The following is a 15,046-nucleotide window of genomic DNA, read 5'->3' as shown; positions in this document are numbered from 1 at the left end:
CTTGTGCTCAATTAGGGCACGAGCTAGTTCTTGGTCGAAGACGAAGTCTTCGCCCAGATCGAAGGACACTGACTGGTCCTTAAAGCGCCACCTCATATCCTGCGGGAGACAACGATCGTCCAACCAGAAGAAGTTATCCTTCCAGTTTTTCAAGCTGGATCGTTCGCCGGAGGAAGGGGGAGGTATACCCTTACGATGCGCGAAGGTATACCAGTCCCCGGCGGTAATGAACTCATAAAAGTACCGGAAGACATCTAGGTCCGGTCTCCAATCCTGGGCCCGACAGGAGATTTCGAAATGACTTATGCGACTAAGGCCGAACAGGTTCACTTGACAAATATGGACCCGAAAAAACTGAAGTACCCTAATTAAAAACCTTGAGAAAGGGACTCGATAATTCGCAAAGTTGCAGACACGGGTGTAAAAGGGGAACTTTCCCTGTCGAAAGGGGTATATGGTTTCATCTTTAGAAGGAAGGGTCGGATGAAGATTTAAAGGAATTCGGTACTCTCGAACAAACTTGTCCAACTGTCGTTGGGTAAGAATGCTTACACTCTCCGATAAGTTATCCTTACCCGGAGCCATATTACAGAAAACTGAACAAAAAAACGCACTACTTTTCTAAAAAAGAAGAAGCCCGGAGAATAAAGAGGGTAACAAGGGAGAGAAGAAGATGAGAAGAAAAAGTGTAAAAATGAAGTGGTAAAAGCTGATTTTATAGGGAACTTAAGTCGGTTAGGGATGGTCAAATCAAGCCATCACCTCAACAGACGTTCACGGTTTCCAATATAGGGTTTCGCAACCGTCACACACGGGTGACTGACGGTCAAAACATTTAAGTCACCCACGCCACGTTGGCACCATTCAGATCGCGCCACGACATTCAACCAGAACCACTCCCACGACGACACGTCATTCGGATGAAACGACTTATGCGAACATTTTGTTAAGTCCTTTACGGAACTTAACAAACTGGGGGACTTGAAGATACATATCCGAGGCCGGACATGATCCATTAGGACGAACCGTACTATACCTGAACGGACATCTCTAATATGTCCATTCCCCATAACTCCGAGGACGGACCTCCATTTAAGGGCGTCTGGACGAATGATGTCATCTCAGTTGACCCTTATAAATACCCCATCAAGTACAAAGCCAAGTACGATTTTCTGAACCTTCGTCTTTATTTTCTCTCTCTACTTTCTCTCTCTACCAATACTTATCCTCACGCCGGAGGGTGGTCGCAGAGGGGCCCTCCCATCTCTGCGGCGAGCCTAACGGTTTTCTGTTTTGCAAGACGATTCTCCAGCTCGTTTACAAGATCCAAACCCTCGATTACAGGCTCCGGCCTAAACTCGATTCTTTGGTTCTTCAGTTATAAATAGGGTTAATGGATTTAAACACCCCCAAATATTGCCATTTGGCCGCTGGCACTCCCAACTTTCACTTTGGCTCCCACCACTCTCAACTTAACACTTTGTGTGTCATGGCACCCCGTCGTTAAATAAACACTAATTGGGTTTGTTTTTTTTTTTTTTTTGCTGACGTGTCATATTAATCCAACGTGTGGACACCTGTTTGATGAGGTGGATCTGGAGAAAAGAAAAAGAATAAAATAAAACCCTCAGTCCATCTTCAAACACCACCCTACCCGATCTACTGCAAACCAATCTTGTCGTTGCCAAAAGTTCTTGTCGGACTAATCATTCCACCTGTGGAGCCCAACATATGACCCTAGCCCATGCACACTCCAAATCTTTGCAAACCGTAGCTGCCACCCACTAATTCCAGCCGTCATCAACCTTGTACAGCTCATCCATCATCATCAACCTCAGCCAACAAACAGACACAACCAGCCGCCATCCATGTTCTCTCTCTCTAGATCGCACCTTCTTTTTTTATGAATCTTCACATTTCCGCTCCGATTGCACTCTAATCACCACCTGCAACTGAACTTGATCTTCAATCGGTTTGTTCCAGAGCTGTTGAGTTCAGATTTCGATCGAGAAACAAACGGATAGGATCTAGAGAGAGAAACGCGTATCTGTTTGAATTGATTAGAGTAGAGTTGTTATGGCATGGTCAGGTATGAAAGGCTTCTCGGTGTTCATCATTGTCAGTGAAATTTGGGGGTTTGGGGTTGTTGGAATCGGGATTGTGTGCATTTAAGAGTGTTGGATTTTGGTGATTTGAATGTGTAGATTGATTAGGTCTTGGTTGGGGATGATGATGATAAACGGGTTGGTGAATCTATGTGTGGGTATTCATAATAAATCTTATAACCTTTCTTTCACGATATATGTATATCACATAATACAATATATCATCAAATCATAGCTAGCTCAAGTGGTCAGTGTTCATTTAATGGGTTCTTGGTTATATGGACGCAAGTTCGAGTCTTGTTAGTCCGATTCTATAGTTTTTTGGATCCATCAGCATGCCACGTCAGCAAATTTGTTTCCATCAGCATGCCACATCAACAAATATTGGCCACGTCAGCAAAAAAACAAAACCCAGTTAGTATTTATTTAACGACGGGGTGCCATGACACACAAAGTGTTAAGTTGGGAGTGGTGTGAGCCAAAGTCAAAGTTGAAAGTGCCATCGGGCAAATGCCAATAATTGAAGGTGTTTAAATCCATTAACCCTTATAAATAGTGTTTCTGAAACTCAACGAAATTGAAAATTGAAAATTGAAAAGCTTCTTAAAAAACTAATAGTTATAAATAGTGTTTTTGAAACTCAACATGCCCAAAAGAGACGCGAATGGATGAAGTATCTATATTTTCTAGATATTTTTAAATTGAGGTGCCTATTTTAAAGACGTTTTATTTGACACCAGTTTCTTTCCTTAAAAATGTTTTCTAAATATTTTTAAATTGAGGTGCCTGTTTTAAAGACGTTTTCTTTGACACCACTTTCTTCCCTTAAGGACGTTTTCTTTGAGACCACTTTCTTTCCTTAAAGACGTTTTCTAAATATTTTTAAATTGGGGTGCCTGTTTTAGTAACGTTTTATTTGACACCACTTTCTTCCCTTAACGATGTGCGATTTCTTAAAGCAACCTTTTCACTTATCATTGTTGGATGACCTTTCTATAAAAAAATTTAAGTATATATATTTTTTATATACCATATGGGTTGATAATTTATAGATTTATGGGAGGAAACTTTTACGCTCACTGTGCGAAAATGTGTCAACCATATAAAGTCTGAAGTTGTTTATGTAAAAATATGTATAAACATGTCAACCATTTTTCGTTCTTGAGGTATGGTTACTTTTGCGACTGTCGTCCGAATGTTTTTTTTTCGTATCTGCATTCAAAAGGTTTGAAATTTTGTCATTTTCATCAAACTCGTTAACTTCATCCATTTCAAATCTTTTGAATCCAAATGCGAAAAAAACAAACATTTGGATAAAAGTCGCAAAAGTAACCAAAACTCATGGAGTTTTTAAGATATTGTTAAGATAAATTTCATTGAAATTAATATAAAAAAAAAATAAACACACACTTAAGTAACATATAAACTTACATTTACAAATACGTAACCTTATGAAAAGAAAATTATATATCTCTTTTATTATAAGAACACAATAATTACGTAACCTTAGGAAATGGAAATTATATATCTCTTTTATTTATAAGAACACAATAATTACGCGTCAAGCGGTTCCTAAATCTGTTTTTGTTTGACAAAGAAATATCTTTAGTAAATGATGCATGCACGGCTCAATTCCGATGCAACTCCTCCTGTTGCCGATACCCCTGTGATTCCTCTATAGGCCCCTCTTCATTACATCCTGTTCTACTCACCCTTTCTTCCTGTTACAGGTTATCTCTAACCCTAATTTTTAACCTCCTCTGTTACTTTCGACCTCAATAAGTTATTAAATCACTCAATTATTTGTTAGTTGCACCTTGAATTTGATTCTAAACCTCTAAATTTGTAACCTTATAATATAAACCAATAATACTGTACTTGATATGTATCTGTAATTGTGAAACCCCTATGTTACCGTTTGTTTGATAATATCTGATGTTACTAAGCTGATCATCATCAGCAGGCATGACCACTTGGTTGCGGACGCCGCACTTGCAGCTTGCTTCCCCACAGTTTGAGTATAAATTGAACCGGAGTCACGTCCGATTATATGGTATTTATCATCCGCAAACATCTGTCAGATTTCGCAAGTTCAATAGCTTCAAGGTGATATGTCGCAATTCGAACGATCAGCAAAGCAGCAATCAAACAGGTGGAAATGGAATACAGCTTTACCGAGATATCGAGAGGTACACAAGCAAACCATTCGTTACGACTCCTTAATTATGAATTTTGTATCAACTAACTTTGTATCATAGTTTTTAGTAGATTAGTTGTTTCATGACATGTATGCCGTATGAGTTCATGATAGTTATACATGTCTCATGCTTTTGTAGGTTACTAACAGAGACTGTGAGGCAATCACAAGACGGATGGGGTAGCTTAGGAGATTGGCAAGAAGTTGATGTATGGTTCGCGTAATCCCATAAGCGTTTTTACTCCGTATTTGTTCGTTGAACTATATTAGATAGGAAAACATTTATACGCATTCTAATTCTTAAGGGGATAAGAGGTTAATCTAGTTTTGGGATGAGTTTCTATGTTAATTATTAGTTTTGTTTTATATCGGATGTATGCCCATGCTGATTGGATCATATGAATAGCGTTGAGTTAAAAAGAACATGTTACTGTGAACCGAGTTAATCAACTTTTGGGTGTGGTACTGCACTCTTTATCTTGTACGGGGCTGCTGCTAGTTAGTTTTAACTTTTAAGGTTATTCTAGGGCAACTTGGTTTATTTACTCTGTTCATGTACTGAAAATTCCCATGTTTTCATCAAGTTTCATGAATCAATTTGGGATTCAATTTAATAAAGTTTACAATATTCGAAGTGATAAGTATATCGAAACCAATTTCGGATTCAAAATATTCTTCTGGGCTGTGATTTTTGCGTTTTCAGGGAGCCTGGGTATTGAGACCAAAAAACTCAAAGCCGGTTGCTGTTGTGCATTTTGTTGGTGGCATCTTTGTTGGGGCAGCCCCTCAACTCACCTACCGCTTATTTCTGGAGCGACTTTCAGAGAAGTAAGTGATATCATACGTCTATATGCCCATCATTTATAAAGTCCAACTTGGACCTGATGCAGTTTCGCGTGCGATCAAATGGCTCAAGAAACTATTGACTAATCAAAGACGATAAATCGAACCGAATGGTTCCAAGAACAAAGTTCTGTTTATAAAATTCAATCAAAAACCGAAAACCAATAAACCCTAGATGCCCTATTTATACTAAACAATTAAGAAGATAAAATTGGAAATTTGAATTTTAAACAAATAAAAGATATGCATGCTCCTGCATCAGGACCAGTATTAGATATGCAATAAGTAAATCGTATACGAAAAGAAAGTTAACATTTCTTGTTGTTGTTGTCTAGGGGTGTATTGGTGATAGCAACACCTTATGCTAGTGGCTTTGATCACTTCCCTATTGCAGACGAAGTTCAGTTCAAATACGACAGGTGTCTTAGATCTTTAGATGAAACAGTGAGCTTTAAACTTCAACCTGCAGAAAGTATTCTTCATCTATAAATTATGTTTCTCTTTCTTTTTTCTTTAAATTGAAGTTGATCCATCTATAGGTGCAAGATCTTCCATCTTTTGGCATTGGACATTCTCTTGGATCTGTCATCCATCTTTTGATTGGTATGTTATCCTCGTTTAAGTTTATTTTTTAGAACTAATTGCATAATTAGTTTTTTATCGATCAGGTTCCAGGTTTGCTGTGCAGAGGTGTGGTAATGTATATATAGCTTTCAACAACAAGGTACTTTGTTTCAGCTTTGGTTCTTGCATTATCATAGTATAGTATCGCACATTTCAATGGACAAACGAGTTATTTACTGTTAGCAACAGCATCCCACATTCACTGACTGTACATAATATCATAGTATTAACATGAGCAGTATTTCTACTGATATTTCAGGATGCCAGCCTGGCGGTCCCATTATTCTCGCCTGTTCTTGTACCAATGGCTCAAAGCATCGGACCAATCCTGTCACAAATTGCGTCATCACCAACTATTCGTTTTGGGGTAAGAAAGCTTACTTTTGACTTCATTGAGTGGTAAAAGATATATATACCAATTTTTTTTAAATTCTTTTGGTATACATGCAGGCGGAAATGACTTTGAAAAATCTAGAGAACCTTAGCCCTCCAATTATAAAACAAGTTATACCTCTGGTTGAGCAACTTCCTCCTTTGTACATGGATTTGGTTAACGGAAGGGAGAATTTTTCGCCAAAACCAGAAGAAACTCGAAGACTGGTATGTAATCCTTGCTATTACTTGTGTATAAATGTTGTTCAGCTGGACCTTAAGAATTAGGGTAAATTACACTTTTCATCCTTTATGTTTAATTGTTTATACTAGATTTCATTTCAATGGATGTCCTTTCCCTTTAAAAATGTCAGGAATCATCCTTTACTATTTAAGATCCTTGCACGGTTTGTCCTTTGACACTAACCCAGTTGATATTTTCAGTTAAATTTGGGAAATTTAGTCATTTTATCCATTCATTTAAAAAGTATATCAAAAATAAAATAAAAAATAACAGATATAAACATCCCCTTTATCTCTAAACACCATAAAAAAGACTAAACTACCCTTATGTGACCAGACTTAACTGAAAACTTTAACTAGGTTGGTGTCAAAGGACAGACCATGCAAGGTTTTTAAAACGTAAAGGAAGATTCCTGACATTTTTAAAGGTAAAGGATGTCTACTGAAATTTGATATAAACATAAAGGACGAAAAGTGTAATTTACCCTAAGAATTATAAATGTAAAAGATTGTGACTATTGATATATTTGCCAGATAAAATCATACTATGGAATCTCAAGAAACCTTTTAGTTAAATTCAAAGATGACACGATCGATGAAACCCCTGTTCTAGCTCAGGTTCTTAGTTCAGAATCTGCTGTTAGCTCAGTGTTGGATATGTCTATTCGCTCTCTGCCCGGTGATCATGGACTTCCTCTACAACAGGTATAATTATAGTTAACCGATGCTGAGGGGGAAAATGCTTACTTGGATTTGTGTACCGCAGGCTTTTCCCGATGTACCGCCAGGAATGGTGGATGCTGTAAACAGGAGTGGAGAGTTTTGGGTGAATTTGACGGCAGGTACGCCATTAGAAACAGTTGCCAAAGAAGTAAGCAGTTCACTAGGAGTTGACTCTACGGCTTTTCGTGCAAATAATTCAAAGGAGTTTGACTTACTTGTGGATACAATTGCTGATTGGATGATTAACAATGCTGGTACAACTCCTAGACTTTTGAAACCATAGATAGCTATCATTCTCTCGTGTTAATATAGTTATGCTGTAAATTATTACATCGCTAGCGATAAATGCATATAGAAATTTACGATATAGTGATATAATGGTTACTATATAAATCTTCTGCATTAGAACGTAATGGCATCTAGTCTTCGGGATAAAGGTATAAGCGAAGTCCAAAACGAGCACATGCCTTGCAAAAAGCTATTTCTTTGGCTGCGGCAACAGGGTCAACACTGTTGGTAGCCGACACGGTTGCGGTTGATTCACGGTGTGCCTGCATTAATAAGGTCCTGAGTAGAAGACTAGACGATAGTGGCCACTTTGGACACTCGAATTTGTTCACAATGATGAGAAGCTTGTTTGGAGATAATGGTTTAGGCATACCTCTCCATCAGATCCACGTGACACGATAAACCAGTCAATGGCGTAGCTTTGTGGGGTTAGTGGAAAGTATGTAGTTTTCGTATAGAAATTTTTAGGTATATACGTTTTTGACCCCCTGGTTTTATAGAAATTTTTGGTATATACGTTTTCGACCCCCGGTCGGAAATCTCAAGCTTCGCCACTGACCACAGTCACACTTCCGGTATCAGAGAAGATGACATCACGTATTTCTCCACACCAACCTAAATTATAAATTGTATGTTGAGAAAGTACAAAATCATCAAACAAATAAACTGCAATTTAATAAACTCAAATTGAGCAAATAACTTATAGTGACCCGGGTTCGACTGTAATCCGGTAAACCCGGATGGTTGTTATAACCATCAACAGGCCTTCTTATTTTCAAGTACAAGCTGTCCATCAAGCCCAACAAGCCAAGCCCAGCCCAGTCTCCAATAGCAGCCCACGTGCATTATCATGTAACAAACAAAGAAAAATTATAAAACACTATAAACCTAATAGAATTGTTATAATTATGAATGTACATTTTGACAAATCTTTCGGTTTTATCACAAATGAAATCCAAATTTTGGATTTACGTGTTATTTTTCAAAGAGACTCTCATGACATGAAGAACCTCCTGTATGAATTGAACTACTGAGATTTTCTAGAACTACGAGACGAGAATTCAGTTGGTATCGATTAGGCTAGTTATGGTACCAAAACTCACTATAACAACCAAAAGAGAAAACTCTAAAATTAAAGTCATAATATGCCCAAAGGATATCGACACGTATTTTATCGATCGAAAACTTATGAAAACAAATACTGGTTTTGAATCTTTTGATGATACTGATACCGATATTGTTCGGGCTGAACGGTTCAGTTCGTTACAATATTGTGTAGGTGTTGCTTTGTTTTATGATTTTTCTTGCATTTTACGTGAAGATGACTTGAATTTGGTTTACTTAAGATTTTGTCTGCATTAAGCTCACCTGCCATATAACATGCAGTCCCACAAAGATTTTCGGGCCGAATTGTTTTTTTGTATATAAGATATAAGCATAAATTACTGCACTTGGACCTTTCATGTGATCATAGTATGTATTAAATTATATACCCTTTCTGACACTAAAGGGAGCTGATAGGTTATTACCTATTAAAATTATATATCTTATAAAAATAATAATACTAGCTAGTTTCATCATCATTCATCAAATTTATCAAAATCATCAAAAACACACATAAAAAAAAGACATAAATTGCTTGAAATTGACACAAAAAGTCAGAATCACCAAAACAAATATCAACCCCCCCCCCCCCCGAGGCGCAACCCTTTTAGCGCCTCAACCCCTTTGAACCGCACAAACAATATAAACCCCCTGAGGGGCATCTCAGAATCATTTTTTGGGCGCTTATCCTCGAGGCGCACGCCTCAACCATTTTTTCAAACCATGGTCTACACTAGTATCAGAGTCTGGTTCTTACAATCTAGTGTTTTGACACTTCTACCCTTCTGGAATTCTTTTTGGACTGAGGGTAGATGTCCAATTGTCCATGGACCATATGTGCTTTTTATATGGACATGCATTATGCATATTCACCCACAAAGGCCTTGTTGCTGTGAAAACCTGTCAGATACATCATTATAATATTGTTGTGGCTTTAGTTTTGTGATGTTACATATTTAATTTATGAATCACTAGATGCCTTACTTGTTATAGTAGTTTGGTTTTTGATTTGTACATATACCTACATGCATGTATAAAAGTTCAACCATCATGTGTGATTGTGTGTGTCTGTCTTGGTGGTGTAGGGTCAATTAGCCCATGATTTGTCTTTAACCTGATTGTTGTATGTTACTTTCTAGTTATCTTATCTATATCTATATCTACTTGTTTATGGGTGTTTCACTGAGTATCTTGGAAAGCACATTTCACATGTCTCCTTGGAGTGTGACTCCTATCTTTTCAGTGTGGTTCTAGTTGATGTTTGGATCTTGAATCAACTTTAGGGAACTCCAAGTTGATTTCCCAACTTGGATTTATTTAATGAAATCAAGAGGTGTGATTCTTTACAAGTTTTCTGATTCTACATTGTAATAAAATTTAATTTGGTAGTTCTGATTTGGATAATTTGGGTTGTGTTCTATCTCAAGCGAGATCAAATAAAAAAATTAGCTAAAAGGGAAAGGAGTTAAATGGGTTTGAAGTCGTCCAATATGTATTTTGTAATGCATACAACCTCCTAAATGAATTTCATAAATTCAATATAGAATTTTAATCATAGGTGTTTTTAATCATAGTTGACGGATTAGTTGTTTATAAAAGTTAAAAAAAAAATATGAATTAACAAAAACATGTGTGCGGGTTAACCCAATCTAATGCCGTCCATTTTAGACAAGACTAAAAATGTCTGGTTTCAATCAACCCGCTTGCCCATCTTGCGTTATTCTTGCCACCTCTAATTGAAATACTCAATAGTGATAATAGTAAAGATTTTTTTTACACATAAATAATAAAAAAAAGAATTATGTCACAAAGGGATAGTACATGAATGATGAATCATCATGTGCTTAAATGCAAGAATCATGGCAACGTTTTTGCTTTGTGATAATAATATTAACAGATTCTTCACAATAAAAATTTTATAGTATTTTCCAGGCTTCTTTACAGGAGTTCTAGTTCGGCAACACGATGGGCACACGAAACCAAATGTTTCCATGTGCATTGAGTGGGAGTCGATAAGACGGTTAGAAATTTGTACTTCACTTCTTCTTGCCTGTCCCATATCCTCCTCATATGTCATTAATTCTGCTTTTGATGCCACAAATATCCGGTTTTTAAGCATTTTCTGGTGCCAACTATTTGCATATGATCTTACAAAACACATTCATCGGTAGCCTAGGCGCGTCTTGGCTCTAGTCGGTCCCAGTCAAACAAGTCAAAGATCTGGTCAAATGTATTTCCTTTGACGGGCATTTCATAAAGCATTATTGTATTCTTGAGAATCAAAAAGTACTCTTCCGGTAACAAAACTATATGACAGTTAAAAGAGTATAGATTAGGAGTACGTTAGTTTGCTGTTAAAAAAATGGTTAATGAGAGTAGGGACTGAAAATATTTGGTCAAGTTGGTAGACAGCTGATTTTGTCCCTTAACCCTAACAGTCTGTGAAAATATATATCTTATTAAAAAAAGGTGCTAATAAAAATGGTTTTAAAAAGAAAAGGTTTGTGAGGATAATATATGGTCGGTAAAGAAAAGAGGTTTGACTGGAGATACCCGGACAGACAAGGAAAAGGCAATATCATGTTTTGTGGGTCGAGTGCGTGAATCTTGGAATCATCAAAAGTTTGCTTTTGGTTGTCTAAATTTCTTTCTTTTTTAGCTTTTAGTGAGGTTAGGTGATTGTATTAGGGTGGCCGGGGTACTCGCGGAGTCCCTGGTTAGGCTGTTACGGGTTCGAGCTCGAGTCAGAACATCGTCGTCACCCATGTTGGTTCGGTGGGCGGGTTTGGCTAGCCACAACCCAAACCCGTGTGAGATGTTTGATTTTTGTGGTAATTATGACCGTTGCCTTTAAAAATTCAAATAATTTTCTCTATTTAACCAACTCGTTCCATATTTTAATCTACCTCATCCACGTAAACTCTCTCAATTTTTTATTTCCATCAACAAAAAGTTCCTCTCAAAATGTCAAGGAATTCGTGGACCGAAGAGGAAGATATAGTGTTGGCTATGTCTTATGTCGCAACCCATCATGAACGCGTGTCCACTAGTATAAGGGTTTCGTTTTGGAACCGGGTTTTCCAACAATTTTGTCTCCATGTTGTTGAGACCACCTAAAACGTGAATCAACTTAACTCACGTTTCTCATTTATCTGTTTCAAATGTTCAGGATTTCACGGAAGGTTCATGAATGTGAAAAATCCCGACAACGAGCTCTCGGAATCTGAAATCATTTAAGTGGCCCTTGTGGACTACAAACACACCTACTACGAGAACTTTGAGCACGATTCGACGTGACAAATTATTAGGATGTATGTTTAAGTTTTATATTTTATTTTTATTTTTATGTAATGTTTAAGTTTTATGTTTTATTTTTATGTAATGTTTAGGTTTTATGTTTTTTCTAAATGTGATGTTTAAGTTTTAAATTTTATGTTTTATTTTTATGAAATGTTGGGGCAAGGGTACTACCCTAATGCCTCTTCCTCCCTTAGTTTAGAGAGGTCGTTATTGTGTTGTGCAAAATATTTTTAAAAAGTTTTCCTAAGTATAAGAATTACACATGTCATCGATACATATTGTTCACTCAATCATGACACTTTTAGTTCTTGAGACGGATCTCCATTTGTGTTACGTTAAATTTATAAAGCTTACTATTTTATTTTACTCGAAATAAAAATATAACCCAAGTTCTCTCTTCAATTCATTGTTATCACATTTGATTTCAACTTTAACTGTTCATTTTAATAATGGCTTTTACTAAAAGAAAAATGTGATGTCCATAAATATGTCGTCTCAAGCGTGAACACATAAACCCCTCAACGGTGGTCCGATTAGTGATTGAACATACCGGTAATCCATGTTTACTTGTGGTATGAATGAAATGGAGATGGGGTCAGTTTTAGATGAAAGTTGAGACCGAAGACTGGTTTAGTTTTGGCTAGGTCGATTCTTTTGGTTATCAAGTTTTTAATGATTTGTACTAAATATTTTATATTTTGTTCTCGTCGTTTATTCTTGACCATTTAGATCTTTTAGAGTTCCTAGATGAAGGAAGGGCAGATTATTATGTAGGGAAAAAACAGATAATTATGAAGCACGTACATATTCACATTCCAGGTAAAATTTGTTATGGATTGAATCCATCACAAGGTATGGAACTTGTCCTACTTCAATTGTATGGGCAACTAATGTGGGGTTTATAATCCAAATACACCCTCTCCCACTAGGCTAGTCTTTTGGGACGAGTTCTACCATTTGGATTCTAACAAAATAATATGACCAACACCACCCATCACCACTCTTTTAGGCCCAACGCTTGTGAGGCCAACGCAACCATCCACACCTAAAGGTCGTCGCCATTTGCCCCACCATCTACTAGCCCCTAACAAAACCACCACTATCATCACCTATCGGTCATTGTTGACATGACCATCGTCATCGCCACCAGCGCCGCATACACCACCTTCACCGCCATGTCACCATTGACAAGACCTCCGTCACAGTCATCTACGCCATCGCCACTGCCACCATATTGGCCCCCACAGTGTCGTTGTGTCATCACCACCACCTCTATTTTGCATACCTTGTAATGGATGGTTAAATTTTCAACTTTTGGTCTTTTATTGATTGTTATGCATATTACTTGCATAGTATAAATTTATTTAAAACATGTTCTCAAAACTTCACTTCGTCTGATTTGATCATAATATTATAGTTTTTTATTATTATTTTGATTTAGTTTAATGATCACTCACATATTTAGTTGTTCTCTATGATTTTTTTTTATTATTATTTTGATTTAGTTTAATGATCAATCATATATTTAGTTGTTCTCTTAGAAGATTTTATTACTCTAGACACCTATATAATTGTTTTATGATTAATTTGGTGATCTGTATTGATATCATCATAGTTGTATTATATGAAAAACAGTAGTAGCACATGGTTTGATGATATGAAATAATAACGAATACTCAACGTACACATAATACCGTTTTCTGTTGGTAACTTATAAAATAATAAAGAGATTCTATCTTGATGAGATTTAATACTATAAAAACTAAAGGGGCATTGCCTATTGCCTATGGTGTTAGAAAAACCTAAATCTTTAATAATTTTCATTAAATCATCAGTGAATACAATATTTTTTTTATAGAACCATCAGTAAATTAATTTTTAAAAATCTCGTAAATAATGTTTTCATTAATGAATAATATGATTATTTAACATTAATAATTATCATTGAAACCAATACAAATATACATAAACTGAGAGGTAATTTTGCGTAACTATTTTTAAATAGAGATTTAGAAAACCGTATAAACATTTATATATGTATCGTTTTAAGTGATACATTAGATGGTTTTTTAACCGTATATTTTTCTCTATTTTAATGGTCTCTACAACACAATATTTATAATTATATGGTTATCATAGCTCTCCGTTTAAATTTAGTTACGTTCCTTAAATTTGGTTTTGTATGTCTGAATAGAGTCACATATGTTATATGATAAACTTGTAAAATGTACATCTTTAGAAAACCCTATGAAACTATTACGTTTTCATTGATTAAATTCTAAATTTGATTTTAAATTATATGTCAATTTGCTTATTTGGTCGGTTGACTTTTTAATTTGCATAATTGGTCTAAAATATGTAACGTCAAATGTTTGAGCCATGAGTAGTTTAACTTCAAGAAAAAGTTGTTAAAAATTTGTAACGTATGAAACATGGATTCAAATTGAGCATATTTTTGGCAATTATGACTTGGTTGTCATATCGTTTTTCAGCCGTAAAAATCATTTAAAAATATATTACAATCGCATGTCATGAAAATATTCATAGCTCCTCGATCCAAACTAACAGACAAATTCGTTCCCGAAAACTCTTGAAAAAATTTAGGCCTCGGACGACGAAAAGAGGTGGGCCCAAAATTATGGTTAAGGGTAAATGAATTACAAAAATAAAAACTTAGTTATAGAGGAAAGACTCGACCTGAGACCTTTGCATTATTTTGAGATGCTTTTTGCCACTACACCACCAATAATTTTTTGCATAATAAACGGATAAATATACTAAATATATAATTTAATAAATATATACAAGCTTATAAAGACTTTTCAGGCCCTTTGAAATTTTGGGTCTCGGGTGTCGGCACGGGTTTGCCGGGCCCAGAGCCGGCCCTGCTAACAGGGCCGGCCCTGAGAATTCGTGTACCTTGTTCGAGCTTAAAAAAACGTGCCCTTAGACCTTACGAAATTGGGTATTGGGCTCACTAAACCTAATGTCAAAGCGCTAATAACTAATCTAAATCATAAAAATAGTTTTGTAAGTGGGCCTATGTTGGTGTTTGTATGAATATACCCTGTTAATTTTTTTTTACATATACATATCCGTTTTTTTTTAGATAATATGTCCTTCGAAATATCGGGCCCTGACCGGTGGTCCTCCCCGCCCACCCTCAGGGCCGCCCATACAAACTAAGTGGCTGAAATTAAACTGTAATTAGACATGATTTGTATTTTCTATCCTTTAACGTGTTACC

At 36.2% G+C, this 15,046-nt stretch overlaps 1 protein-coding gene across 4 annotated transcripts; it reads left to right on the top strand.

Annotated features, from left to right (window-relative positions):
- Window positions 1-3,627: 3,627 nt before the first annotated feature.
- Window positions 3,628-11,813, top strand: LOC110921456. Of its 4 annotated transcripts, none has more exons than XM_022165780.2 (12): window positions 3,629-3,835; window positions 4,066-4,294; window positions 4,442-4,511; window positions 5,006-5,130; window positions 5,481-5,589; window positions 5,685-5,748; window positions 5,814-5,869; window positions 6,029-6,136; window positions 6,220-6,369; window positions 6,919-7,089; window positions 7,151-7,361; window positions 11,669-11,813. In XM_022165780.2, exons 2-12 carry the CDS (start codon window positions 4,071-4,073, stop codon window positions 11,734-11,736), a joined length of 1,356 nt encoding a protein of 451 aa, XP_022021472.1. In that variant the 5' UTR covers window positions 3,629-3,835; window positions 4,066-4,070; the 3' UTR covers window positions 11,737-11,813. The 4 variants fall into 4 exon arrangements, with proteins under 4 accessions (XP_035842630.1, XP_022021472.1, XP_022021471.1 ...); XM_022165779.2 differs by having other exon boundaries at window positions 3,665-3,835; window positions 4,069-4,294; XM_022165781.2 differs by lacking the exon at window positions 11,669-11,813 and adding an exon at window positions 7,514-7,545 and having other exon boundaries at window positions 3,666-3,835; window positions 4,069-4,294.
- Window positions 11,814-15,046: the final 3,233 nt, after the last annotated feature.

The sequence above is a fragment of the Helianthus annuus genome, chromosome 17 (genome assembly GCF_002127325.2).
Source record: "Helianthus annuus cultivar XRQ/B chromosome 17, HanXRQr2.0-SUNRISE, whole genome shotgun sequence".
In the NCBI taxonomy this organism is placed as follows: Eukaryota; Viridiplantae; Streptophyta; class Magnoliopsida; order Asterales; family Asteraceae; genus Helianthus; species Helianthus annuus.
The sequence above is the reverse complement of the archived record's forward strand: the minus strand, read 5'-3'. Positions and strand labels throughout refer to the sequence as shown.